Genomic DNA, 27,256 nt, shown 5'->3' on the forward strand with positions numbered 1-27,256 from the left:
AGCTCAGGTGGCCTGGGCTCCCGTCTCCACTGCTGGTCGGTGACCTGCCCCTGGGTGCTTCTCAGGGAGGGCAGAGCCAGCACCGCAGCCCGGGGACACAGCGTGTGGCCTGCGTGGCTGATCCACAGGTCGCTCCGGCCCCACCTCCAGGTCACGGCCCCCGGGAGGGCGAAAGTGCATCCATGCCTGGTGTAGGGGACGCTCGCAGTCTCTGCTCTGGGGGGCTCCCTTGGGGGGGCACCGAGGGTCCAAGCGAGCTGGCCGCGAGCTGGCGTGTCAGGACAGCAGCTGCGCCGGCAGGGTCTGCAGAGCAGGGGCATCCGGGGGAGCACTCCCTTCAGACCCCCCACGTCGAGGGGCCTCGAGGAGCAGCCACGCTGCCACAGGACACTCCTCTGATTTATTGTTTTAATTAAGGGCTTTTAAGCTGTAAGAGTTAAATAAGCTGTCTTCATGGATAAAGTGTGGCTGAGCGAACTCGCACAGCGTAGCGGATGCAGACTCCCACCGACAGAGCCCCCTGGCACCCGGGCCCGGACTCAGAGCCAGCCCCCTGGGCGGCCCCCTGGGCGGCGCGGCCAGCACCCTGCAGCAGGCACAGCCGTGGCCAGGGGTCCGCGCCCGGCGCACAAGGCGGAGCTGCTTTTGTGCCCGCCGTCCTCCTGCTGCCCTAGGGAAAGCCAAGTCTCCAGCGCGTGTGAAAGGCCGGCGCCCCCGTCACAGCACCCGGCCCGCGAGGGCAGGCAAGCCCCACACGCCGGCGCCCGCTGCCGCCCGTCTCCTCCCCGCGTCCAGTCCAGGCCCCGTCAGCCCTGAGAAGCGCAGGCTCCTACAGCCCGGGGCAGGCTTCGCACCCTGAAGTTCATCCTCACCCTCTGGGGCCTGCGGAGGGGCAGCCAGATCTCCGGGCCAAGGAGGAGGTCCTCGGGGGCCACAGCCGGGCTCCACCGGCGCCCTGGCCAGGATGCAATACAGCACTTCCCTGCAGACCGCGCCCACTGCCCCACAGCAGTGGCACAGCACATTTCCTGCCCTTTTCTGTGCACTGGGCGCCAAGGCAGCTCCCACCTTTGCCAAACTCCTTCCTGCGGGGAGCGTGAGCTGAGCCCGACCAGGAGTGGGTGCCCATTGGGAGGGAACCTGGAGCCGTCCAGGGGCTGGAGGGAGGGAGGCGGCAGGCCCCACTCACCGGGCGAGCCTGGCCCTGGGGTCCTGTGGCTCCCTGGGTGCTCCCCTGAGAGCCGCTCATTCCAGACACTGAAGTAGAGAACTGGAGAGGCCTGTGGGCGCGGGCCCCGAGCTGACCCTTCCAGAGGTAAGAGCTTGGCCATTGTTCACCTGGACGCCCCGGTGATGGCCTGGAGCCCGACCCAGACCCCGGGGGTGTTGCTGACCTGTGTCACCTCTCCTGGCCTGTGTCACCTCTCCCTTCACAGACGAGGGACAGGGCTGCGTGAGGCCTGAGGCCCCAAGGCGGCTAGGAGCAGGGACCCTCAAGAATCTTCTGTGTCCCCCACTTCCCAGTAACGGCACCTCCACTCTGAGGGACCCAGGGGCCCCATGGAGCAGTGACCAGCGTGAGCAGGCGCCTCTGTGACCAGGACTGTTAGTGGCAGAAGCAGCCGCCCTGCCCATGTGCTCTGGGCGCTCCACGGCAGAAACTCCCCCACTGCAGCCACGCTGCGCACACACTGCCTGCACCCCAACTCCCATCGAGTCCCCCAGGACAGATGGAGGGAAGCTGCGTGCCACAAAGATCTTGAGCACGCCAGCCCTGGCCCCCCTGGGGCTCGGCCTGCACCCCCCCCCCCGCCCCTCCCTGGCAGCAGCTCCAGTGGAGGTGGTGATGGTGAGGGAGGTGGTAGGTGGTGGTGAGGATGCTGCTGCTGCTGGTGCACGGGCCCCGCCCCACCTGCCCGCGTTCGCCGACGCCCACTCGCACGCAGGAGCCCTGGGTGACGGCAGGGCTCGTGGCCGAGAACTGGTGGTGCCGTGCGGGGCGGCAGCTGAGTCTTCTCGACTCCGTCCCCTCGTGTTGGGGACCAGGCGCGCTCAGAGCAGATCCACGCCCTTGCTGGGCAAGACAAAGCCAAACCCCGCACCCCACAGGAGGCCGCAGCTGCAGGTGCCAGCGCCCCACAGCCCGCAGCAAAGACACAGCCCAGGGGCCTGCCCGGTGCGGACCCCGCCCCCGCCCCGCCTCTCCTGCAGCTCGGGGCACTTCGCCTCTTCTCAGCTGTCCGCAGTGGCCCTCGGGAATCCGGGCCCCGTTCACGTCCGCCGTCCCCGGAGAGGCCGCAAAGCCCCTCGGAAAAGTTACCGGCCTCCGGCGGCCGCGCCCCGCCCGCTGCATCTGCTTCCCCGGCTGTCCCCGGCTGAGGCCCGGCCCGTTTCATCTCCGCGGCGGCGCCCGGGGGAGACAGATGTGCGCAAACCTCTGTAATTGTTTTGTTTCGAGCCTTTGGCGGCCCATCAGAGGCTGCGCGGCCGCACGGCTGAGGCTCCGTGATCTCGCCGCGTCTTAAGCTGCTCCTTGGGTTTTAGTCATTTGTAAAACATGATTTATTTGCTTAGAATCTTTCTTCATGACTTTAAACGTGTGCATACTATAAAGGGAAAATTTAATCTCCAATTTCTGATTAACTGTTGCCCAACAGCCTTCTTCGAGTTTCTGTGCTTACGTGGAGACATAAGACTCGGCACATTTGCCTTAAAAAATCACGTCTTCTCTGCGTGAGGGTGGGTGCTGGGCAGAGCCTGCCGCGAGCACAGGGAGGGGGCCGGGGCTTCCTCCTGGCCGCCAGGGCCGCAGGGCCGCCCCGGAATCCCGCCGTTCTCTGCTCCTCGAGTGCGAACGCGCAGGCCTGGTGCGGGGCCATGACCACGTGCCCGCCGGGCCTGCCCACTCCTGCTTTCAGCCGCGTTGGGGGCACGTAAAGAGCCAGCTAGGAGCGCGCGGGACAAGAGTTTCCAGTCCTCGGGGACCCCCTGGCCAGGGCGGGGAAGGGTGCATGCCGGGCGGCGGGCTGAGGGGCTGCCCGCAGGTGGGGACCAGCTGGGGCGGCGGAGGCTGGACCCTGAGGCCGGCCCGTTGGGCTGCTTCCCCTGCCGGCGGAGGACGCGCTGGGAACGAAAGCTCATTAGTCTATTGAAACGTTTCACTTGATTGCAGAGCGGGTACTGGGATCGCCAAGCTCGTATTCCCATCTGCCCACGAGCGCCGTAATAAAGAATTTTCTGGACAGGTTAATTTGCCTAAAACACGGCGCAGTCGATCAGGATAACAGCTGCCGCTGCTTTTGGCCCCTGCCCGGCAGAGGAGCAGAGAACCAGAGGCCCCCCAAAGCCCCCCCACCAAGCCCTCCCAAGACCCCCCACCCAGCACCCCCCAAGAACCCCCAGAATGTCCCCGGACCCTCACCCAGGACCCCCGCCCAGACCCGGCAGGGAGCGGTGGGTGCGTGGGGCCATTTGTCGCCGGTGCCCCGGGGAGCCAGCAGTGGACTGGCTCTTGCTGAGGCGCCTGGTCTCCTGAGGGGACAGGGCTTGGGGGGGCAGGCGGCGCTGGCCCCTATGTGCCCTGGACACAGGACGCATCCATTGCTCAACAGTCGCCCTCTGGAGAGGCCTCTGGGACGTGCCGGGGCTGGGGCTCCCCGGGGCGGCGCCCAGGAGCCTCCCTCCTCCGTGGCCCCCAGAAGACGCCCTGAGGCCCAGGGGCAGCTCAGGAGGGCCGTCCCGCTGCGCCCCTGGGAGGAGCCGGCTGCTGCGGGGCTAGCTGCTGGGGTGGGACAAGAGGCCCCGCTGCTCCGGAGTCTGTTTCAAGGTGAGGGAGGCGGGGCCGTCACGGAGAGTCTGGCCCTGGAGACGGAGGTGGCTCCAGGACGGGCGCGGCCTGGCCCTGGGGAGACGCAGGCCGGGCTGGGCGAGGGCCCATGCAGGCATAGCCGGCGGCGAGAGGGGCCGGCGGGCATGAGGCCAAGGCATGGGCTCGGCGGTGCTGGGCCTCGGGGCCGGAATCCCATCGGCCCGGATTCCGAATCCTTTGACTTTCCCTCCAACTTCAACGTTTTCCTCTCGCACGCGAGTCACCGAGCCCGCCTGAGAGTCTGGACGCCGCGCGTCCAAGTCACACTCACGGCTGTCACCGGAGCCGCGCGGCAGCCAAGAGCCGACACGGAGCCTGCGGAGGGGACGGCGTCGGTCCTGCGTCCGTCACAGCGGCGGCTTCGCCCGCCAGGGGCTCGGGCCCAGCTGGGGAGACCGGCCTGAGACCGTGGGCCACGGGGCAGCGGTGCGATGCCTCAAGCGTAGGAGCTGAGCCCCTCGGGGCAGAGCAGCCCCCAAGCTCCGCGCCCCGCAGCCCCACGGCCCTGCCCTTCATGCCCTTTCCTGCTGCGCGCTTACTCCAGGTGACCCCCGGGCTGTGGGCCCCGGCAGCCTGCTGCCCTGGGCGCGGCCTGCTGGTGGTGGCTCCCAGACGTGGGCGGGGGGGAGCTGGGCACCCGCCGCCGGGCGCTGCCGCCCCCCAGGACGGGCCAGAGGCTCTGGTCCTCTCGGAGGCCCCCAGCACCGCCGGTGTCGCGGGGGTGCGGGCCGAGCAGGGGTGCGGGCCGAGCAGGGGTGCGGCTTTGGAAACAGACCAGTCCTTCACCTTTAGAAAAGCTGCACTTTAACCCCAACGCGTGATCACCACGTTGTTTATGCTGCATTTTAAAAGATTTATTTCCCTACTTGAAGGTAATAATAATTACAGGTTTTTAGCGCTGTTGATTCAGAAATAAGTAGTATTTTGTGAGTTTTTTCAAGACCTAACAATGAGCTCAGTCTTTCTCTGTGGTGTGAAGTTTATTTCATGCAGACGTCAGCAAAAGTTTACATCGGCTCAACCGTCCGCAGCTGCCCGCGTGCTTACGTTCCCAGAGGCCCCTGGGCACCCCCCGGCTGGCTCCACCCGCCGACCTGGCCTCTGTCTGACGTCTGGGTGGCTCCTCATCTTTCGACTTCATAAATAACGAACGGGGAGCACGCGGGTTGTGTCTGCCCGGTCACTCCCGTAGGCTGGATTCTTCAAGATGAGCTGCCGGGCCTCAGCGCGGACACTCGCGGCGCCTCCAATAAATATCGCCGTCTTGTCTTTCAGAGAAAACCGATTAAGCCCCCACCGTCAGAGTATGAGGAAAATCCATTCAAGTCCGTTGAGTCTTGACATTTAATTTTGTCTGTTACAGCCCCAGGGGTAATGCTTAGGATGTTGCTACGCGGGGCCATTTTTTATTGGGAAAAAATGCCTTTTCACTTCCCATCATTAGGCCGAATTAAGTTTGAGACTTTTAAAGAAACTTTAATTATTAGTTGGCATTTACAATGTATGAAAATCAGTGTAATTTTTAAAAAACAGTCACACGTGAAATGATCCGAGCGTTTCGGCTTGCCCTGTTGCGATTCACGGCAGAGTCGTAGCAGCCCGCTTGGCATCAGGAACACGTACTAAAAACGTTCACAAACGAGCGCTGAGTGACCTCGGCGGTCATGCAGCAGGTTAGGCTCAGGGCAAGCCCCAACAGGGTAGGGGTGTGGCACAGCCGGGGCTCCAGGAGGCAGGTGCAGCGTGGCCGGGGCGTCCAGCTCGGCCTTGGGGCGCACAGTCCTGGGAGCAGCAGAGGGAGCCCTTCCACATCAGGTGGCCAGAGCGTGTTCGGGGCCTGGGGGCTCCGGGGCTACCCCTCAGGTTTGCTGCGGGGCCGGGGCCACCATTGGCAGGTGGCTGGGTGCCCAGGGCCACTGCAGGGCGGGCACCCCGAGAAACAAGTCACTCTCACCCGACCTCGGCGCCCACAGTCGCTCACCTGGGGCCCATGTGGCTTGGGGCCAGCGCTGCCCCGGCCAGGCCGTGCACGTGGCCGCAGACAGGGGTGGGGGCCGTGGCCCCCTCTGAGCTCATCTTTAGGGCAGAGCCTCTCTGGGGTGCCGCCATCCCAGGGAAGCGGGTACAGGGCCTGGGGCAGGACTGGGGGATGGTCCCCTCGGAGCCCCCCGACCCCGGGCCCTAAGTGCTCCCTCTCCCTGCGGCCAGGCCAGCCTCCTCACCGGGCCTCCCGCCTGGGGTCCCCGCCCCTGACTCTAGGCTCCAGCAGGCGCCCACGGTGCATGCCCATCCCAGCAGCCCTGGCGCTGGGCCCACCATCGAGGCTGCTCTGCCCTGTGCCAGTTCAGAAGACGAACCCGCCGCGGTCAAATGAATTTTCTTAAAATTTTTGTTCATATCGGAACAAACACACGCCCAAATAAGCTCGGTAACTGAAATTGCTTCTGCCAGCCCATCGTCCTGGTGGAATCTGAGGAAAGCCGCCGGTTGCCTGGAGACGGAGCCCACGGACTCTGCTGGTGCTGGCGCGGGGGTGGGGGGGTGGGGGGTGTTCAGACCGTCCGGGCCGGCCAGGCCAAAGGGGCCATGCTGCCCGGGGCACCCTCTCTGGGCCATGAGCGGCCTGGGCTCCCCCGACTCCCCTGGAGAGCTGCACCCCAGGCCAGGGCCTCTGCCCTCACTGCCTGGCCAGGTCAGGGGCTGCCCCCAAAATGGCCAGCAACTGTTTGAGCTTTGAAAACCCATTGCTGACGCGTAAGAGGTCAGCCTGGACTCGTGGCCGCGGGCTGGAGCCTGAGGGGAGACGGCCAGACACTCCCCTCGGGGCTTGCCTGGGCACCGCCAGCCCCTCCCAGCTCCGCGTCTGCCCGAAGAGGCGCTGACCCCGGGGGGCTGCTTAGGGAGCGGCGGCACCCGTTCAGCACACGCCCCAGGAGACCATGGGCGCCGACCGCAGGGAGAGCGCCCCAAAGGCCCGCAGGGTCCTCTGTGGAGGTGCGGAGCCAGGGCCGCCGTGCTGGCTCACTTCCGGCGCGGTCACTTGCCAGAGTCTGCCTGTGTGTCCAGGGCTCCCGGGCCTGGCCCTGTCGGCACCCGAGGCTCCAGGCCAGCTCGGCTGAGGGCAGAAGCAGAGGGGGCGTCCCCCAGCGGCTGCGCTGAGTCGGCCCTGCAGGTCAGGCAGAGGAGGGCGGAGGCCAGGGTCCGAGAGCGTCCCCAGGCTGGCCCAGGTGGATGCGGGGCCCAGGCACCGAGTACGTTTCCAGACCACATGGGCGGAATCTGTGAGCCCTGACTGGGCCCTGGCTGGCCACCAGCTTCCTGGGCCAGCGATGCCCCCTGCCCTCTGAGCTCCTAGCCCCGCTGCCCAAGAGTGGGGTGCTGGTCACTGCACGAGGTCAGGCAGCCGCTGTGCCTCCCAGAGTGGCCGCGCTGGCCAGGACGGCAGCTGGGGGCCGGAGGCCTGATCCGGGCCTAAAACCACATGGGGGAAGGCGGCCTGGAGCCCAGGACCCCAGCAGTCTGGCTGGTGCCAGAATCTGGTGACGGGGTACAGGGAGGTGCTGTGGCCTCCGCTAGAGCCAGGATGGGCACAGGGTGGGGGGCGGGACGGCCATCTCGGCACCCAGTACACAGTGGTAGGAGCCGGGCTCCAGCAGCCTCCCTCTCCCCGCCTACCCGGGGCCATTCTGCATCCATGCCCAGCTGCCGCCTACCCAGCTGCCAACCCGCCAGGCCTCAGACCCCCGGCCAGCAGGCACGTGAAGGGGCAGAGGCAGGCCCCTGTGGGAGCTACGGTGAGGCCCAGGGTGCTGCGGGCGGCCGGGCCTGGGCTGGCCGGGGTCTCTGCTCCTCGGCCCATGGGGTGGCGCTGTCACAGGTTGGGGTGGTGCTGTCACAGGTTGGGGAGGCCGGGCACCCTCCGGTCCGGGCTGCTGAGGCCCGGGAGCTGCCGGCCCGAGCTGCAGGGGATGCTGGGCCTTTAATCCCCATTTAACCCTCCACCAGGAGAGTGTGACCCTGGGAGGCCGCCATTTTAGGCCCTGAGCGTGAGTGAGTGTGTGCTTATCTAGAGAGGACCGCCGCGTACGTGTTGGTGTGTGGACACGTGTGCTGCATGTCGGCTCTGCCGTCCACAGAGGGGGCACGCCGTGTGCAGGCCTGGGGGTGCAGCCGCGGAAGACACGCTGGCCTGGAGGGACGCGGGGGGCCTCTGCGAGGGGCCGTAGAGCACGGGGCGTCCCCAGTTCCTGGGGGTGTGGTGTGACCCCTGACCCCGGCTGCAGGCCCCCTGCGGCCTCCGTGTCCAGGGTGCGTGCGATCTCTGCCCCCCGGGAAAGAAGGGACGGGAATGAGCGAGGCCAGGTCAAGAGGCGGTGCCGGCCCCGCTCCTCCCCCGGGGTGAAGGCCTGCGGCGGTGCCCTGCTGAGCTCTGGCTGGCGGAGGCGGGAGCCGCAGCGAGCCGGCAGGCGCGGGCAGGCCCAGGCCGCACGGGCTTGGACGTCAGGGAGGAGCCCGGGGCATATTCCCCGGGCACCGGGGGCACCCAGGCCACTGCAGGGCAGGTGCGGGTCCCAGCAAGCACGTGGCCTGCGCCGCGGCGCCTGGTCCGAGCCCGGAGGACCTGGAGGGTGACCGGCGGCTGGAGAGGTTGCCCGACCTCAGCCCTGCACAGCCCTCCCGCACCCCCAGGCGCCTCCTGCTGGGCGGGGAGCCTGCCGCCTGGCCACGGGGCCTCGGTGGAGATCACTCTGGCATCTGTCTGTGGGCGCGGCGGAGCATGGGGCATTTCAGTATAAATGAGGTGTATGAATGCACGCAAGACGCGACCGTGGAGAGGAGCCCCGGTTCTCTCGGAGGTCACCGGTGGAGCCCGGCTCTGTGGGCAGCGAGCGGACCCGGCCCCGGCCACCTGGAGGGCCGGCCCGGCTCAGGGGCTCTGGGGAGACGCCCCGTCTCCTCTGCAGCTGCCCTCCTGAGGAGGCGGCGGATGCGGCCCCAGAGGTGGCGCTGCAGGAGCGTGGGCAGCGAGGGGCGCACCGGGGCCAGAGTGTGGGAACCCCGCCGCAGGAGGGAGCCGCTGGGCCCAGCCCCCCCGGGCCCTCAGGGCCCCCCCCCCATCCAGCGCTGGCTGTGTCCTCGGCTGCTCCTGGCTCCCTCCTCACTCAGCCCCCAGCATGCGGGGGAGGGTTTCTGCCCCCAGAAGGGAGGGCTGTCGCCCAGCAGCCTCGGTGGCCACCGTCCATCCCTGCGCCCCACCATGGAGACCAGGCCAGCTCCTACCCCGCTGGCGTGAAGGTGTGAGGGAACCGGGCCGGAGCGGCGCCCTGTGGCAGACCCTCAGCGAGTCAGGGCGCCAGTGACAGCAGCTGATGGGGGCGTGTGGGCCGGGCACGTGCAGAGACCAATCCTGGGGGGCCTCCAGGAGGCGGTGCCCTGCACGTGACGGGGCTGGATGGGTCAGCTGCTGCCCTGGAGAAGCCATTCTCAGGGAGGCGCGTCAGCACGGCGGGGCAGGTAACAGCCGGAGGGGCGGAGGGGTGGGGTGGCTGCGTGTGTACACAGGGCCAGGGCCCCCCAGATCCCCCTGCCTCCAAGAGCCCCTCCCCCTCCTCTCGAGAGGCCCGCACCTGCAGGAGGGAGGGCCAGGACCCGCCCCCTCCCGCAGCCTCTGCCTGTACTCACCTGTCAGCCTCACCTGCAGAGGAAGCAGGGCGGGAGCGGGAGGGAGCCGTGCCGGGGTCAGGGGCCAAGTGAAGCGTCTAAATATTTTCATTCTTAAAATGAGCCGGCGCCGCGCCACCCCCGGCACCCCTGAGTCTCGCTGGCCGTGGTCTCCTGCAGGGACCCAAGTTGCGGGGAGGAAGCGGGCGCAGCCCCCCCTCGGTCTCGTCACGTGCGTCGGGCTAAGCGGGACTTTGTGGGGGGGATTTCTTCTCTCCAGCCCCCGGGGCTTGTGCTTCTGTTCTGCTCCACGCGCCCCCAGGAGCCCACGCTCAGCTCCCTTGGGGCTTAAACGAGGAAACGGGAGACGCGGCCCCCGCCCCGGCCCTGCGCCTCGTAAGCTTTTATTGATGGAACCAGCAAATATTCCCGGCTACGCGCCCGCACCAGGAACCCCCAGCCCGCGGCGGGGCTCGCTCGCGACCACGCCACACCTCGCCACGCCACACCTCGCCACGCCACACCTCGCCACGCCACACCTCGCCACGCCACACCTCGCGGAGGCCACCTGGGCACCGCGCGACTCCGTTTGCGGCCACTTACACACGCTTCCGCAGCGGTGGGTCAGGAAAGTTGATTTAGACTCTTTTAATGCTGTCTTCCACCAGCAAGGGGGTGGGCCTGGCGAGTGCTGGGTGGGCCCGTGCGGGCGCCCCCGGGGGTGCTGGCCCACAGCATCCTCTCCTGGAGGCCCGGAAGCCGGCAGCGGCAGAGGGTTCTGGGAGGAGGGTTGTTTTCAATGATCCAATTAAAGCTCCGTGGGGACAGGCAGCCCCGGCTGGAGATGGGGGCCGGCATCGGGGCTGTGGGATCAAGGAGAACCAGCTCGACAGTGCCCCGAAGATGGGGACCCGAGGGGATCCCGGTCAGCTCCTCGCGGCAGGGCTCAAGCTGCGGTCACCAGCGGCCCCGGATCACCCTCCACCCCGAGCTGCTCTCAGCCGGCGGCACACGGCCCCTCAGCCCGCAGAGCAGAGGACGTGGCCCTGGCGGGGGGCCGGGCTGGCATCTCCTCAGGCCCCCACGAGGCCCGGCTGCCTCTGACCAGGGGCTCTCAAGCTGGGAGTGGGGCCACACCCCGGGGTGTTCAGAGCCCCCTCCCCCGGCGCTGGGGGCGGGAAGGAGCCGAGAAATGCAGGATCTGGTCTGGTGGCCCCACCTGGTGCGCACCTGGGGCCTCGGGTCCTGGATGGGCCCGGGCTCCGGGGATCTCAGCCCCCACGCTTGGGGGTGCGCGGGAGCCTGTCAGAAGCCGCTCCCGCTGGCGGCGCAGAGACTGCTGACAGAAGCGAAAGGGAAATGTCAGAGCTGCCGCTGGAAGGAGGCGCTGCGCCCTCAGCAGCTGACAGCCGTCCTGCTTCCCTCGGCTCCCAGCATATGGCGTGAAGCCGGGTGTGAACGATGAATTTCTCCGGATAGGTGCAAAAAATATGTGCAGCGTTTCTGCTGCTCAGCTGCATGGAAGGATCCAAACAGCCGTGTTTTCCAAGCGCGGAATCTCAATGCTTACGGGCCGGGCTCCAGCTGGGCACGTCCGCACACAGCCGGTACCCACCCCCAGCCCGGAGCCGCCTCTGGACGGCGCAAGGTGCCTCCCTGGGGCTCAGGGCCGGAGGGACCAATGCCCACCGCCTGGGCCCCTGCCCCAACGGGGCGGCTGGCCACGCACAGGTTCTGGCCGCAGCCCGAGAGCCGTCCACCAGCTCGGCTCCTGCAAGGCCTGGGGGCCGTGGTGAGCCCAGCCCTGGGGGGCTGTGCAGCCTCTCCTGGAGGGTCTGACCTCAGGCCACCCCGAGCAGCCCGGCCTCAGGCTGACCTGGTTTGGTCCAGAACCCTCTCCGGAGATCTAGGCCGCTCAGAAGGATGCCCCTCGGCCCCACCCCGGCCCTGCTCCTGGCCTGTGGCCCTGGGGAGCTGTGCCCTTAGGGGGTGGGGCAGTCCCCCAGCCAGCAGGCGCCAGGCCCGAGCTGACGGTTGGCGGACAGCTACAGTCGGCCTCGTGAGGGTAGTACGTGCAGTGAGGGGTCGCCCGGGGCGGACAGTCTGTGGGCACACGTGGGGTACTGGGGGGCATGGCTGGCGAGCTGCAGGGGAGCAGGGTGGGTAGGACATGGGGTGAGGCGCAGCTGGGCCCTCCATGCCTAGTCCGTGGACCTAGACCCGAGAGACGGGGCCGCGCTCTTCTCTCACGCCCATCTCCGGCACACGATGGCGCTTGGTCAGATAAAGAGAAATTGCCAAGAAAAGAGGACACGCCGTGTTGCTGCGGGGACCCGCTCGCTCACGCCCGGTCTCCGGCGAGCTAGTGGACGCTCAGAGCTCCCGGCCCTGCGCCTGGACCACGGCCACGGCTGACCTCGAGTCCCGCCCGCTCCCAGGAGCGCCTGGTCCACTGTCCACCAGAGCCAGGATAGTGGGCGGCACTTTCTGGTGGCACACCTATCGCCGGCCAAGCCCGGGGTGTGGGGTGTCACGAAGGGCGCCCGCGAGAAAGCAAGGCCCTCTCCCTCCCGCCCCGCCCCGGGAGTCACAGATGGCCCGGCCAGTTGTCCTCGCTGCGCCGCCCCTGCCCTGCACCTCTGCATTTTCTCAAAATTTTGGGAAACAGATGATGGCGTCTGCTTGCAGCGTGTGAGGGTTCCATTACCAGGAGGGAGGAGGCCCATCTGGGCCTGAGCGCGGCTCGCCCCCGGAGGGAGCCGGACACCTTCCAGAGTAGCCCGCGGGGCTTTCTCGGCTGTGGGGCTGCCCGGCGGGCCGGGTGCTGAATGCAGACCCCAGCCCGGACGCCCGCTTCCCGCCGCTCTGGACCTCGCCCCCGCATGGCCGGCCAGCTCACCCTGACTGGACGGCTCTCCCCAGGTGGGCTAACAAAAGCCAAACTGGAGAACTTTCTAGAAAAAATGGCCGAGTGGGCCACCGCTCTGAGCCGAGGCGCCTGGGAGAGGTTTCAGCCGAGCTCGTGGGGCTGCCAGCACTGGGAGGGGACTCACTCGCCCCCCACCCCGCCACGGCCCTGGGGAGCTGAGGCGGCCCCACCCACTGGCTGTCTTCCCCGCAGCTCCGGGGGGCAGCAGGAGTGGGGGCTGCGCGGGACCAGCATCTGGGACCACCAGGCCAAGAGCCCTGCTTGGAGGCCCCCCCAGAAAGCGTCACAGCCCCTGGGCTCCCACTGGACGCTGTCACCAGGCAGCCCGCAGACTTGGAAGCCCCCCGTGGTCATGCTGGGCCTGGCTGGGGCCTGGGGGCAGCTCTGCTGGGTCACCCGCCCCGGTGTCACCCTTTCCCAGCGGGACGCTGGCGTCCGTCCGCACCGGGAGGCCGGGACTCCACAGGGCGACTCGGAGACCGGGCTGGGTGCGGCCCCGCAGGCCCCCTCCCTGGGACAGACTGTGGTCTAGGCCCGGAGGTGCCACCCTGCTTGGAGCGGGGGGCTGAGGGCAGCAGTGGCCCTGCCCCACCCCGTCCTGGCCACCCAAGGGTCCGCCCGAGCACACGGGTCCTCACTCCTGAGCGTTCCCGCACAGACCACCGCGGAGGCTGCTTGGGGCTCCTCCTTGCCCCCCCAACAGCGCGTCAAGCAGAAAGACCTTGGGGTGTTGCTAATCGCGCGGAAATCACTGGAAACGTCTCTCTAAAGCACTGACCTGCCCCTGCCGCTCCCCCTCCCAGCCCGAGGTAATTTCTCGGAGTCTTTATCGCCTTCCTCCGCGTAATTGCGGCTCTAAATCACCAGCCGGCAGTGGGGCTGAGCCTCGTGGCCTCATGGCCGGCGCCCCAGGAGGGAGGCAGCGGCCTCGGGGGCGGGGCTGGCTCCCAGGGGCGGACAGCGGCGCCATCTTCCTGGGGGCCTTTGTTCTTTCCTGAAGGGGGAGGATTCCCGGAATGTGCGCTCCGTGGAGGGACGAGGGCTGCGGGGCGCCTCTGTGCCCAGAGCATGTGGGGGGCGAGGGGGTGCTGCCAGGGGTGTACCTCGCGGGAGGGGAGGCCGGGCCTGGGGGTGGGATGTGTAGCCCCCGGGTGGTCTCGGTGGCCGCCAGGAGGTGGGGGTGCCGGCCAGGTCTCCCCTCAGCCCCGGTGATGAGGCCGCTGAGGGTAACCTGTGTGCACCCCCTCTGCTGGTGGCGCCCCCGGACGTCCACTCGGGGGCTGGCAGAGGCCTGGCCCCCCACCAGGAGTCAGGCTGAGGCCACCAGTGGAAAGAGTCCGGCCCCTCCCGTCCAGCAGAGCCAGACGGGCCGCCCTGCAGCCCCAGGTGAACCCGCCTCCACCCCCACCCAGGAGGCGGGGAGGAGCCTGGTCAAGGGCGTCTGTCCCCTGAGAGCGGTTAAGCCCGGCCTGCCCCGGGCAGGCTCCCCAGTGCTTCCTCAGGTGGAGAGAACAGGAAACGGAAGGGCTAAGCGCCGCATCCCCGCCCTGGCGACGCAGGCCACCCAGTGGCCACCCACGGCCCACCCCGCGGGGACAGCCCCAGTCCACCTGGGCTGCAGGCTGGGCCTGGGGGGCTCAGGGTGAGGCTGGGGCCGGAGGGGACGGCCAGGGAGGGTGGGTGGCCCCCCAGAGACCGGCCTCCTGACACGGGGACGGGGTGCGGGCGCCTGCAGCGCTTTCTCTTCTCAGCGGCTGGAGGGGCCCGCGCGAGGGCCTGTCCCCGGGCGCCCAGAGCCGGGCTCCCCCTGGGGCGGGCGCTGGTGGAGGACGGCGGGCGCCAGGCCCAGGCCCAGCAGGCTGGGGCCGCCTCTGACCTTCCCCTTCTCGTTGCCTAAATCATGTGAAAAAACAGCGAACCCGGCTCCTCGGCCTTTCTGCGCGCTGCGTTCACACTCGGGAGTCAAGTGCCGCGGCTCTCTGCACCCGGCCGAGCCTCGCCGGCCTGCGGGGCAACAATGCTGCGCCGCGCTCCGCGTTGGTTCGCGGCGGGCCACGGCCGCGGGATGCTGCGCCACGGGCATCGCCGGTGGGCAGGACCCTTGGGCCGCGCGTGGGCGCCACAGTCGGGGGGGCTGCGGGGGCTCGGGGAGCCGGGGGCGCCTGTGAGGCCCGGAGCCGCGGCTGCTTTTCCTGCCCGCCTGAGCCGCCGAAGTGAAGCTCGGGTGTGGAGACGCGCGAGACCCCCGGCCTCCCGAGACTCCCGACCCGCGCGAGACCCCCGGCCTCCGAGACGCCGGCCTGGAGACCCCACCCGCCCACTGGCTGCCGACAGGCCCCCGGCCCGGGACTCCAGCCTGAGGCTCGGGGAGCCGGGCGCACAGAGGGGCGGCTAAGACGCGGGCAGTGCCGGGCCGGGGGCGCCGGAGGAGGCCGCCCCTGCCGTGAGCACCCACCCCTCGTCCCGGCCGGCGGCACCCGAGTCCGGGGCCCAGGCTGCGAAGGAACAAGATGGCCGTGGCGAGGGGCCTCGTCCTCCCCAGCGGTCAGCGACGCGGCGTCCACGCTCAGCACACACGTGAGTGTCGCCCCCTCCACCTCCGAAGTTAGGGCCAGCGCTGGCACGCCTAGGCGGGCGGGGGGGAGCAGTTCCCGGCCCCTCCTGGCCCCCCGAGTCCCCACCAGGCTGCCACCGTGGGCACGTTTGTCTGTCTGAGGCGCCCCGTACCCCTGCGCCGGACCAGCGCCCCGAGCCGCCGGCTCCCTGCTGGGGCGGGGAGCAGGACCCCAGGGCGGGCGGGGATGCCAGACGGGTCCTTGCTTAGTGTACACGGGCCCCACGGCTCTGCTCGTACCTGGGGTCCCCAGACACGTCCGGCCGAGGGCAGGCCCGCTGGGCAGTCCTGCGGCTCCGGGACAGGCGGAGCGGCCGGCGTCTCCTGAGGGGCTTGTCCACTTGGGACGTGCCCTGGTGGCCGCCCACGTGTGTGCGGAGCGAGCCGGCTGCTGGGGTTCAGGGTCGTGTTCGGACTCAGCCCCAGGAGCCAGCACGACCAGCACAGGGCGCCGGGGCCAGCTGCTCGGGCCGGGCTGTGCGGGGGGTCGGCCCACACCCAGCACACGTCCCCGGTCCTGACGCCGCAGCCGCGTCCCAGCCGCGTCCCAGCCCAGAGAGACAGGCGTGGGCCTCCTCCCAGGGGCCGGCCCCTCAGGCCCTGTCTGGGGCATCCGGCCACAGTGTGGGTGCGCCCCTCACAGCCCAGGCCAGGCCCCGCTCTGCCCAACCCCGCTGGAAGGCCCAGCAGCTGAGCGTTCAGAGAAGCTGGGCGGTGGCCTCGGGAGGGCCCTGGGCAGTGGTGGGGTGTCCACTGACTCGCAGGCCCTTCCTGACGCAGTGAGGTGCCCGCCCCGGCCAGGGGCCAGCATCGGAGGGCCCTGTGTCCAGACCCGGCCGTCCAGGACAGGGGGACGCAAGTTTCCTTCCCCCATGTTTGTCTCAGATTTAAACTGAGGAAAGTTGCAGATTCTGATATTTTTAAGCCGGGAGGAAAGTGCGCCGTGGACACGTGCTGGCTCTGGCTGCCAGCGGACCACGAGGCACCCCAGCTCCCATCTGCCCCGACCCTCTGGATCCCCGCCCCAGCACCGCGGCTGCTGGCGGTCACGGTCGAGCCTCAGCTGCCTGGCCCAGCCTCCTCCCTCGGGACTCGGCGCCACGTCCAGGACTCTGCTGCTCGGCGTCCCCGGGCCCCCCACCACCCCTGCCTCCCACCCTGCCACGTTCCTTCCTGTGGTCAGTACCCGCCCTGGACGCCGGCCAGCTCTCTGCGCTGGAAGCACAGTCCAGGGAGCACGGCGTGGCCCTGGGACACCCACCGAAGGACAGAGCTCCCTGAGGGGTGTGGCGGGTGGGTGGATGGACTGGTCTCGGAGTCTGGGGCCACAGTCCTCACCGTGCCGGCCCGGCCCGGGGCCAGGACACACACCCCCGCCACAGGGCCCATCCCCGTCAGGGGCACCCCCAGCCTCGCCAGGCCTCGCAGCCGGGTCCTCTGCAGACGGCTGGACAGCGTGAGACCTGGAGGAGAGGCGAGGGTGGCTCCTCCAGCTGGGCGCGGGTCTGGAGGCCCCTGGGGGAGGGAGGAGAGAGAGGAGGGGGGCGGGCAAGTGTCTTGGGGACAGGAACGAGCCACCCCTACCTGGGCCTTAATTGCACATGATTTCATTAGCGGGTCCTGGTGCGCTGCGCTAATGAGGAGAGGCTGCGCTTCTAAAAATAGCGGGTCCTGCTCGAGTGTTTGAAGCCTGCGCCACCGGCTCCCGGGCTCCGGCGTCCAGGCTCCCAGCGTCCAGGGTGCCCGCGTCCAGCTGTCAGCGTGGTGTCTGTCAGCACCCCAAAGAGCCGGGCGGGGTGCTGAGCTCGCTGAGAGCCACGGTCTCCCCACCAGCACCCCTGGTCCAGGGCCTGTCTCTAGCATGTCGCCCTCCAGCAGCGGCAGTAGCCAGGCCCTGTCCACTCCTAGGGCCCCTGGCCAGGAATTTTGGACAACCGGGGGGTGCGGGGTGCCAGCCCGCAGTAGGCGCCGGGTGCTGGCGGGGAGGAAGGGGGTGTGGTGGGCGGTCCCTGGCACAGGCTCCCTCCACGCGGCTGGAGGCCTAGCCTGGGCCCTCGCTTCTCGCGGTGCCTCTTGACCAGCCTTCGGGTCAGTGCCGCGTGCTGCTCCACCCGGAGTCTCAGCCCCATTTCAGGTGGACGTTGGCACCAGACGCCCCATGTCAGCGCAGCTTCCCAAGTGAGCGCGGCCTTAGGGCGCCCCCTACCCCGTGCCGGCATTCTCAGGCCAGCCCAGCCGAGCGCCTGACCCCGAGGGACGAAGGACAGGCAGGCCGGGGCCGCAGCGGCTCAGCCAAGCACTCAGGCCGGCACTCAGGGCCGTGTGCGTGAGGACGACCCCGCCGGAAGGGAAGCAGGTGATGAGTGTCACGGCTGAGCTCACCTGTGCCCAGAGGCCCCGGGAGAAGGGGCGTCCCTCTCAGACCCACCCAGCTGCCCAGACTGTCCCCGGGAAGGCGGTGGAGCCTGGCGGGGCCTCCTGCACCATCCAGCTGCAGAGCCAGGGCACAGCGCCAGGCCCAGGGGACAGAGGTCGGGTGGGGTCCGTGCTGGAGCCCCAGCCCCTGGAGCTGCAGAACTGTGGGTGGAGGCAGCAGAAGGCCTAGAAGCTTCCACAAGCAGCTGCAGGTCCCTCCAGCCAGTGAGCCCAGGCTCACTTCCCGGACAGCAGAGGAGAACAAGTCCAGATGAACCCCGCACGGGGCGCCTGGGCAGCCTCCTCACCCGGCGCAGAGTGCAAAGGCCCTGGGGCCGCTCACCAGGCCGAGGCTCGCCGGAGCTGTCCTCGTCCCCAGGCTGACCTGGCCCAGGGCTCACCGCGGTGAGCCCTACGTGTGCTGGCTGTGGGGCACGCGCACGCGGTCAGCGTGACCCTCCTGGGCGCCACGAGGGGGTGTGGCCTGCCGGGCGCGGAGCCCTCCCTCGGCCACCCTTCCCCCTGCCAGGGAGCCGAAGCCGGGAGCAGCTGGTTCTAGTCGCTTCCTCCAGATAGCCGGTCCCCAGCGTGCGGGCCGGGGGTGAAGCGGGACCCCGGGGCCAAGCAGAGCCGCGCCCTGGCCCGGGAGCTGCGGGGCTTCGGCCATTACCAAGCCGAGCTTTCTCATGGCCACGCGGGCTGGAGCCGGGGTCGCCCGGACGCCGTGCTGGAGGCCGCAGAGGGGCGCTGGGACGCACCGCGCGGGAGCCCTGCCCGTGGGGTCCCCGGGGGGCGCGCCTCCCTCCTCCCAGCCGCCGCCACACTCGCCCGAGGTGTCACCATCGTGGCGGCTGCTTTTTTTTTTAATATGTAACGTCGGCGTTAATTGAACCCTGAACAGAAGGCGAGCCTCCCGCTGGCGTCCGATTCCGTTAGTGCCAGAAGCTGCTCTCCGAGCAGGGAGGGGCTCGTGTATGTGTTTTGGGCCGATGTCCCGCCGCCGTCGGGCTGTCACCTTGATCCTCGTCGGTGACCATCGGCGTCACAAACGACTGATCTGCTCGGGGGGTTGCTGCCTCTAATTTGCCTGCCGTCGGGGCAGACGGTGCCGTCAGAGCCGTTTGGAATGTTCTGTCTCTCGCAGGCACAGGTAGTTATTCCCTCCTGGGCCGGAGCTGCCCGAGCGCACAGCACCCCCCAGGCCCCCACGAGGGGCTCCGGACCCCGCCCGGGTCCCGCGGCCCAACAGGGCAAGTGCTGGCGTCAGCACATTAAAACCTTTCATTCTTCCACCCACAAGCGGGAGGCGCGGGCCGGGGACACCGCTCAGGTGAGGCGTTTCAGACAAGGGGGCAGACGCGGTATCTGTTCTCTCAAGGCAGGCGGGCGCGGGGAAACACGTCAGCCGGTGTCACGGTCAGGAGCTGCTTTTAGTTTCTCGGATAAGCGTGATTCAGTCGTGGAAGCTGCGACAGCAAAACGCTTAAAGCCCCAGCCCTCGGCGCAGCCCTCCGCGTCCCGCGCACCCTCGTCCCTCCAGGGGACATGTCGGGCCCGTGGCTCCCGCGCCGGGCGGGGAGAGGCGCGGCCACCGCCACCTGCGCCCTCCGGGCTCCTCTGCGCTTGGCGGCCAGGCAAGGGCAGGCCCAGGCGGCGCGTCCTGGCTGGTGGGTGGGGAGCGAGGCCCTTCCCGGCCGGGTGGAGGGACCGCTGACCCCGTCCCCACTCCCGGGAGGGGCTCTGCTGGCCCAGGTGGCTGCGTCCCCCCGCCGGCCCCACCCAGCTGGAGCGAGAGCCGGGGCATCGGGCCCGCGGCTGGTGAGAAAGTGCACGGGGAGCACTGGGCCTCCCGCCGCAGCCTCCGCGGGTGGGGACGCAGACCCATGGGGCCTTGGGGTCACTGGTGGGGGGTGCTCACGGGAGGGGAGCGCGGGACAGGCCATCCCCGGGCGACGGGCGGAGACGCAGAAATGGCGGCCACTGTGCCTGGAAGGAAGGGAGCCCCTCGGCTTTTCCAAGGGGGCTCCTGAGGCCCCGGCGGCCCCTGGGGCAGGACAGCAGCCCCGAGGGGCCTTGTGCTGTGGCCGCCCGGCCAGCCCTGACCTGTCCCCTCCCTTGCAGTCAAGCTCAGCAGCTGCGCGAGGACCGAGGGGCTGCAGTACGAAAGCAGCAGCCTGGACTTCAGAGTCGGGCTGGACGGGACGGTCTTCGCGGCACGGGAGCTGCGCATCCCCTCTGGCCAGGTGGCCTTCACCGTCGCTGCGCGGGACCGCCGGACGGCCGAGCGCTGGGAAGCTGTGGTGCGGCTGCGGGTGGCGCCCGCCGTGCCCTCGCACCCCGGAAATGCAGTAAGTAAGGCTGCGGGCAGGTGCGGGGCTGCGGGCGGGGAGGGACGGGGGGCGGGGGGGGGGGGGGAATGCTGGGTAGAAGCCAGAGGCAGGCCCCCGGGGGCGCGTCAGGTCTGGAGCCGGCTGGGCCCAGCCCTGGGGGGTGAGGGCGCCAGCTGCCGTGAGTTCAACAGCAACGGGTGGAGGAGGAGACAGAAGCCCCGGGAACAGGGAGCCTTTCTCACAGGAGGCCGGTCCCGGAGTCCCCCGGCCCTTCCCCTCCATGGCGCAAGGGCGGCTTCGCCTTCCAACCCCAAAAGGTCTCTCCTCCCGACGCATCCAGGACGAGGCTCCTCAGACCCCAAATCCAGCCCCAGCCCTCTGCATGGCTCCTGGGCCTGCGGGCCGGGGTCTGCTCGCCTCCTGCAAACTGATAAAACCATGTTATAAGATGACACAGGCCCTGGGTCCGGGGGCCCAGAGGATGCTCCAGCCCCACAGACATGGCCAGGCGTTGGCGCGTCCTCCGTGCACAAACAGCACACGTGGACTAGACACCTGACACGGGCGGACGCTGTGTAGTAGTTGCTCAGGGAACCGTGGCAAGAAACATACCCGTGCCTGTCGCGGACAGGTGTGCCGTCACCGACCGCGCAGCACAACCTTCTACCCGGACAACACATACCTGCACGACCTTCTACCCGACAACCTTCCCAGGTGGACCTTCTACCCGGGACCTTCTACCACAATGACCTTCTACCCGGACGACCCCCCACCCAGGACCTTCTACCCAGTGCAGATTTTCTGCCCACAGTTGGTTGGCTGGACCTGCCTACGAGGAGCCTTCGATGCCAAAGGCCGACCAGCTGGTCTCGTGTCCCCGGCCCTCACAGAGCCAGCCCACTGGGGGTGAAGACAGGCCTGCCCCCGAGACCCTGGCGGCAGGTGCCGGCTCCCTGCCTTCCTGACGGGTCTCTGCTGACACGGCGCCGGGCCCTGGCCTTCACGCGAGGCAGCGCTTCTTGCCTGAAGCTGCGCAGCTTCCCGACGACACCGTGTGCACTCGGGCGGTGTATTTCAAGGTGTTCCAAGGATACAATTGTTCCTTTTCCTGTCATCAATGTGAATTTTCAAATAAAAAAAAAGAGGCATCGGATTCAGCTCTAAGATAATAGATGGAAAAACAGAATAATAAAATTTATCAATCCCCAAAATGTAAGAGAAGAGAAATGGCTGTATAGCTCTCTTTGAGTAAGATGGCAGACCTCACAATATATTATCATAATAAATGAAAATAGATTGACTGTTGCAATCAAAAGAAAGCAAGTGGACATATTAGGTTGCGTCAACTCGATGCAGGGCGCTCAGATGCCCGTATGGGGGCGGGCGAGGAAGTGGACGCTGAGCGCTCCCAGCTGTCCAGAGAGGGGAAGGGAGGGGCCTCGGAAGCAGGAGTTCCCTTGGCAGAAGGTTCTAGAGACACAGACCCTTCCGCAAAGGAGGAGATGCAGGGCCAGGGAGCACCCCCAGGCCTGGCGTGGGAACCCGACCCCAGCGCCCGGCCGGCGGCGACTCAGCCACGCAGCGGAGCTGCAAGACTGACAGCTTCACAGTCAGATGCGCCTTGAGCGTCTGGCAGCGCCTCCTCCCCGGCAGCTATTTACAGCGGCTTTCTTGTGGGTAACACAGGCAGTGCTGGGATCTGGAAGGACTTTTTTTGTGCAGTCTTGCAGGAAAGCTGATAGCAATTCAATTAGAAAATGCAAATGAGGTCGCACTTTCCCAGGAGAGGGACTGCCCCGGGAGCGAGCAGGTCCCAGCGCCAGCAGCCGGGAGGGCCGTCAGCCGGCGCCGGGCTGGGCCGCGTGTGCTTGTGCAGAGGAGCCGCTGCTGATGGGCCAGTGCTGGGTCTGGAGCCACTGGCATGCAGGCATGAGGGTGGACACGGCAGCCGGGGGAGCCCAGGCAGCCAGCTCCCTCGGCCGCTGCCCGACCCCGGGTCCCGCCCCGGGCGTGAGTTTGCCCGTGTGCCCGCGGAGTTCTCGCCACAGGGCTGGCACGGGGCTGCAGGTGTGTTGGTCAGAGTGAGCTCCTGCGTTTGGTGGTCCAAACCCAGCCCAGGGGGCCTGTGGAAGGGGAGTTTGGACACAGCACCGGCAGCACCCTGGTGGCCAGGAGGGCACATAGGGGCGACGCGGCTCCAAGCCAAGGGCCCCAAAGACTGCTGACCAGCCGGGAGCGGGGGCCAGGACAGAGGTTCCCCAAGAAGGAGACATACTGCCTGCCCCTTGATCTCGGGCTTCTGTAACTGGGGGCACAAAATGTCATCTTAGTGCCCCGGGCTAGGCTGCAGGCACTGGACACACACACAGGCCAGAACTCCCTGCCCCGGAGACCGGCCCCATGTGAACCCCCAACCAGAAATCCGTCCCCAGGTGGACGCCCCAAGGCTTCTAGGTGCAGCCATGTGGCCTCCAGTGCCAGCAAGGACTTGCCAAGACCCGGCCCTGAAACCCCCCAGGGCGCAGGGCCACTCGGGGGTGGGGGCACAGCAGGCCAGGACTCAGGTGGGCGCCACAGCAGGGGCCTCTGCTTGTCAGCCTCGTCACCTCTTTCCCTGTGGCCCCAGCCCTGCGGCAGCCAGGCTGGGTGTCCCCTGTGTGTGGGTGCAGGTGCCTGTGTGGGGGTGCATGAGTGTGCATGTGTGTGCATGGGCGTGGACATGGGCGCGTGGTAGCAGCACATGTGTAGGTGTGCAGGCATGTCCCATGGTGGGGCCCATGGGGGTCGAGCTCAGCTCCAGGCCCCCCACCTGGTCTGTGTTGCTGCCACAGCGGCCCCTGCTCCCCTTCCAGGCGGGGATAAAAACAAGCCCCTCTTGCTTCTGAAGATGCCCAGTGTGCACGGGTGGGCAGCTGGGGCCCTGACCCCCCTCCGGAGATGGGGCGGATTTATGAGGCTGAGCCCCCCCAGCTCCCAGGGCCCTGCTGAGTGAAAGTTGCTGGAGCTGCGGCTCCTGGCCAGGCCCTGCTGAGCCCACCGAGCCTTCCGGCGTCATAAACGCTGGCGGAACCGACCGTTTGTCTCACTAATTGGCACCAACGTGCCTGAGTCCACTCAGTTCCGCCCCTGACAACTCCAGAAAAAAGTAATAGCTCTTGGCTTAACTCGCTGGTTTAATTTTTTTGCTGTGATTGTATTTTTCCTGTTAACTGAAGGGTGTTTTGTCTAAGGTGCTTCCTGACTAAACGCAGTCGGCCTGACTCTCTGGAGCAAGTTCTCTACCAGGCGCTGGGCGGAGTTGGGGAGCGGGGGGTGGGTGCCCCAGGTCCAGTGGGCTGGAGCAGCGGGAGAGGGAAGGGCGGAGGGCTGCCTGGGGGAGGAGGCGCGGGGGCCGGGCTCAGCCCCAGCCCGGGCAGGCAGCTCCGGCTCACGCTCTCCTTCCAAACAGGTGCAGGGAGAACCAGAAACCTTCTTTTGCTCCAGAAACCTTTCTGTGTGGTTTCTAGGGAATGCCCAGAACATCTCCGCTCTCGGGAGGGCCTGGCCGCGCCTCCCGGCCCTGCCGTCCTCGCAGGAAAGAGCCTCACGAGCCTTTTCGGAAGCAAACTCGTGCCAGCGTCTCTTCAAGAGGCTCCCGTGCTGTTTGCTGGAGAGCGGGGATGTCGTTCTGTTGTTTTGTTTTGTGTTGGTTAAATACCATCTTGTTCTGTCCGTCCTCAGCTGCCATGGCAACCGGCCAAAGCCGCAGACGATTCCTTAGTTAAATATTTTAAATGTGCGCGCCGGCAGGCCAGAGAGACCCGCTCTCAAGTGCCTGGGAAGTGGGGGTGAGGTAGCGCGGGCCTGTCTCTAGGTCCCAGCACCTCTTTCTTAAACTTCATTATCCTCGGCCCAAATCCGCCGTGGGGTTGACATCTGCGGGCGCTGGGCCGGTGTCATGTCCCGGATGGCACGTGCCTGGCCCACGGCCGCGAGGACGCTGCGAACACAGGCCGGGCCCCCCGCGGCCCCCACACCCCGGGCTCGCCCTTGGCGCCAGGACGGTGCCAGGCTGGCTCAGAGCGCCCACCCAGCCAAGCGGCGAGAGCCTGGCCCTGCGGGGGGCCCCTGCCGCCCTAGGCCAAGCAGGAGGTGGAGGGGCCCCGCGTCAGCTCCTCCCACCACGTGCTGTCCCAGCTCGCGGCCTCGCCCCCTCCCAGGCGGCTGCTGAGAGGCCTGGCCCCGCCCCGGCCAGGACAGCCTGGCCCGACAGCCGGTCCCTGGGGCCGGGTAAAGTCAGGGCGCCCGAGGGCAGGGCCCCCCGGCCTGCCCCACCCCACTGTTGGGCTGAGGGGTCCTTGCTACCCCCTAGACGACGGAGTCACTGGCCTGGGCCCCAGGGTCAGCTCGCGCGCACTGGGGTGAGACCGCGGAACCCCCGAGACCCCATCGGGGCAGGGATGGCGACGACGGCAGACAGGGGTGGCCAGCCTCCCCGGGGTGGGGAGGCCCCAGAGCGCCCCAGCCCTGTCCACTATCATAGTCAGGCGGGCGCCAGCCAGCATGGACGGGGCGGGGGGCTGGGGCGCAGGTCACTGCGGGAGGACCCGGGGGCCCTCCCTTGGATGCAGGTAGCCCCAGTGCACCGAGCTCACCCAACCCCTTCAGTGGGGAAACCGAGGCCCCGAGGGAGGGAAAGAATAGGCCCAAGTCCTCGGGGGCGCTGGGCCGAGGCCTGGGGTTACAGGAAGGGCGGGTCTCCCTCGAGGCCCGAGGCCCATGCCTTCACCCTCCCGAGGCCGCCACCTCCTCACGGCCCCTTCCCGGCCCGCCCCTCAGCCAGCTCCACCCCACCCCGCGCACCCCAGGGCCGTGCTGCAGGCTGAAGGGGGAGTGCCCGGGCCAGGGGTGTGTACACAGGCACACATGTGCAAACATGCACACATGCACCCGTGTGTGCCCGTGTGGGCTGGACACCTGCTGCGGGCATGCAGGGAACACACACCTGCACACACGTGACGGGAAACGCACAGACACACCCGTGTGCCCACAAACCGAAGACATGTGGCTACTTGTATGCATGGCTGGTGATGCACACCTGGAGGACGCACGTGCACGCCTGCGCCTGTAGACCCCGGTGTGAGATGGTTTCCAGCGCCAGTCCCACCCAGGGCATCCACACCAGCGCCCAGCGCCACGTCCCCCCCAGGCGGCCGCGCATCCTGTGGGAAGCAGCAGTGACAGTAGCCGCAACCGCTGACAGTCCAGGCGCCGGCCCCTGCTGCCCCGGGTGGGCGGGGCGGCCGCTGGCACACGGGCTGGTCCGGAGCCGCGTCCTGGCTGATGTCTCCCCCACCGTGGGTGCGTCTTCCAAGCCGAAGCCTGTGCAGGTCTGGCACCGATTTTCACCAGATTTTGTTATTACATTTGTCTCACAGCTTTAAAATAGCAGCAAATATGTGCAATTTATTTAAACAACACTGGGGAAATTAACGCCATGCAAACTCATCCCAAGCAAATGAAGATAAAGCAGGTTTTACACATAAGCGGCTGCCTGGAAGCCCTCGAAGAGTCGAGTCTGCTGCGCAGAGGTGACCCACAGGCGTCCGCTGCCAGAAGCAGCACCCCGAGGCCAGGCGCAGGCCAGGCCATCACCCCAGCAGGGTCCTCCGGCCAGTCCAGGCTCTGCCCTCTCGCAGGCCCACTCGGGACCACACCCCGCCCACTCCGGGGCAGGAACCTGGAGCCAGGAGCAGACGTGGGGCTGCCCGGGAGGAGGCAGTAAATCTGGGGGTCGGTAAGGCCCAGACGCCGGGGGCACACGGGCTCACCTCTGTGGCCGTCAGGAACGTCTCCAGAGGCCACTGCCGCCCGGGGACCTGGACGGCTGCGCTGCCCCCTTTAACAGGAGGGCAGGTCAAGGGGCCGACCTCACGGCGGAGCTGGCCGCGGGCGGCGGGGGTGGCCCCCCAGCCTGGCAAACAGTGAACCGCGTTTCTCGTCACAGCTCGTCCCGGCCCAGGCTGAGCCGGCTGGACCAGCGGCCGCTCCCAGCCACCCGACCGCGGGCTCCGGCGGCCCGGCCTCGCCCGGGTGTCCTTGGTCTGTGCAGACCGTGACGGCGCTTTGTCTCTCTGCCCTCTGCAGAAAGGAAAGGCGGGCGCGGCCCTGGCTGCCCCCCAGGCCCTGAACGACACGCTGCTGCCGTGGCCCCCGCACCAGAGCCCGGGCGGGCTGCGGCGCCAGAAGCGGGACTGGGTCATCCCGCCCATCAACGTGCCGGAAAACTCGCGCGGCCCCTTCCCACAGCAGCTCGTGAGGGTAAGTGGGGCCCCGCCGGCTCACACCCCCAGGATGACGGGGGCCGGCGAGCGCTTCGGGGGGCCAGGGCCCCCTGCTCGGCAGAGCCGAGTGTTGCGCCCACAGAGGGGAATCAGGAGCAGCCCCCCCACCCCGACGGGAGCTGAGCGACCTCTCTCAGGTGCTGGCGGGGCAGGGATTCAGGTCGTGGCCTTTGGCCTTTGACCCCTTCCCAGGCCCGATGATCGACACTGTCCAGTTACGGCTGGGCTGCCGAGAGTGGGCGCCCTGTCCCAGTGGTCAGGGTCACGGTGAGAAGTCGGGCGTCTCAGCCCGAGTGGGGTGCAGGTGGGCTGTGCCGTGTCCGCCTGTCCCACCCCCACAGACTCGGGACACAGGTCCTTTCCCGGGCGGGGGCGTGTGTTTCCGGGACGGAGGCCCGTCTGCGGCGTGCACACCTGCCGAGGGGGTGCTGTCCGGGGTGATGAGGAAATGAGTAAATCTGCAGCAGCCGGCACAGCAGGGAGCCCAGGGGATCGGGCCTCCCTCACACCCGGGGTGCAGGGCCCTGGAGGACAAAAGAATTGGGCTTCACTGGCGGGGGCATGGGCGGGCGCAGGAAGGGGGGCTTGGCAGAGGGGCAGAGGCCCGCTGGAGGCCAGCGGGTGGCTCTTGTCCATGCCTGGGCTGGTGGTCAGGCCCTTGGGACACACGGATGCCCACGGCCAGGCTGGGAAACAAACAGCAGCAGCACTTGGTCGGTGGCCCAGCTGTGGGCAGAGGGAAGGCAGGGCTGTGTGGGGCGGGTTTCAGCTCGGGGGGGCCGGTTACAGATGCATTTTACAAGTTTGTGTTCGATGACCAAAGTATCCACCGCATCCGCTTCTTCCCTCTGGAGGAAGCCGTGGCCCGGCCCAACAGTAATTTGATGAAACGGCGGTGATGAGCCCAGAGCACGGGGCTCAGAGAGCTGCCGCGTTCCCGGAGCGCGGGAAGGTGGAGGTGTGGGAGGCCCGGGGCTCCGCAACCCCCACCCCCGTGCCTCCGAGAGCCCCCGGGCCCCGGCTGCACACTCCTCCGCCCGGCGGCTCCCGAGCGCCCGCCTCCTCTTGGCCGGCCCTTCCCGAGTGCTGTGGGCCGCTCTAGCCAGTTCATCGGAC

The 27,256-nt window shown here is 68.1% G+C and overlaps 1 protein-coding gene across 1 annotated transcript in view; it reads left to right on the forward strand.

The window, feature by feature from the left end:
• The window catches only part of LOC119237706 (cadherin-4-like), an 85,085-nt gene extending 64,014 nt beyond the window's left edge, over positions 1–21,071 (forward strand). The window contains exons 3-4 of the mRNA XM_037501656.1: positions 19,609–19,835; positions 20,532–21,071. Coding sequence (XP_037357553.1) covers positions 19,609–19,835; positions 20,532–20,981 — 677 coding nt within the window. The 3' untranslated portion in view covers positions 20,982–21,071. The remainder of the gene's footprint in view (positions 1–19,608; positions 19,836–20,531) is intronic.
• Positions 21,072–27,256: the final 6,185 nt, after the last annotated feature.

The sequence above is a fragment of the Talpa occidentalis genome, unplaced genomic scaffold (genome assembly GCF_014898055.3).
Source record: "Talpa occidentalis isolate TD23 unplaced genomic scaffold, MPIMG_talOcc4v2.1 talOcc4.10, whole genome shotgun sequence".
NCBI lineage: Eukaryota > Metazoa > Chordata > Mammalia > Eulipotyphla > Talpidae > Talpa > Talpa occidentalis.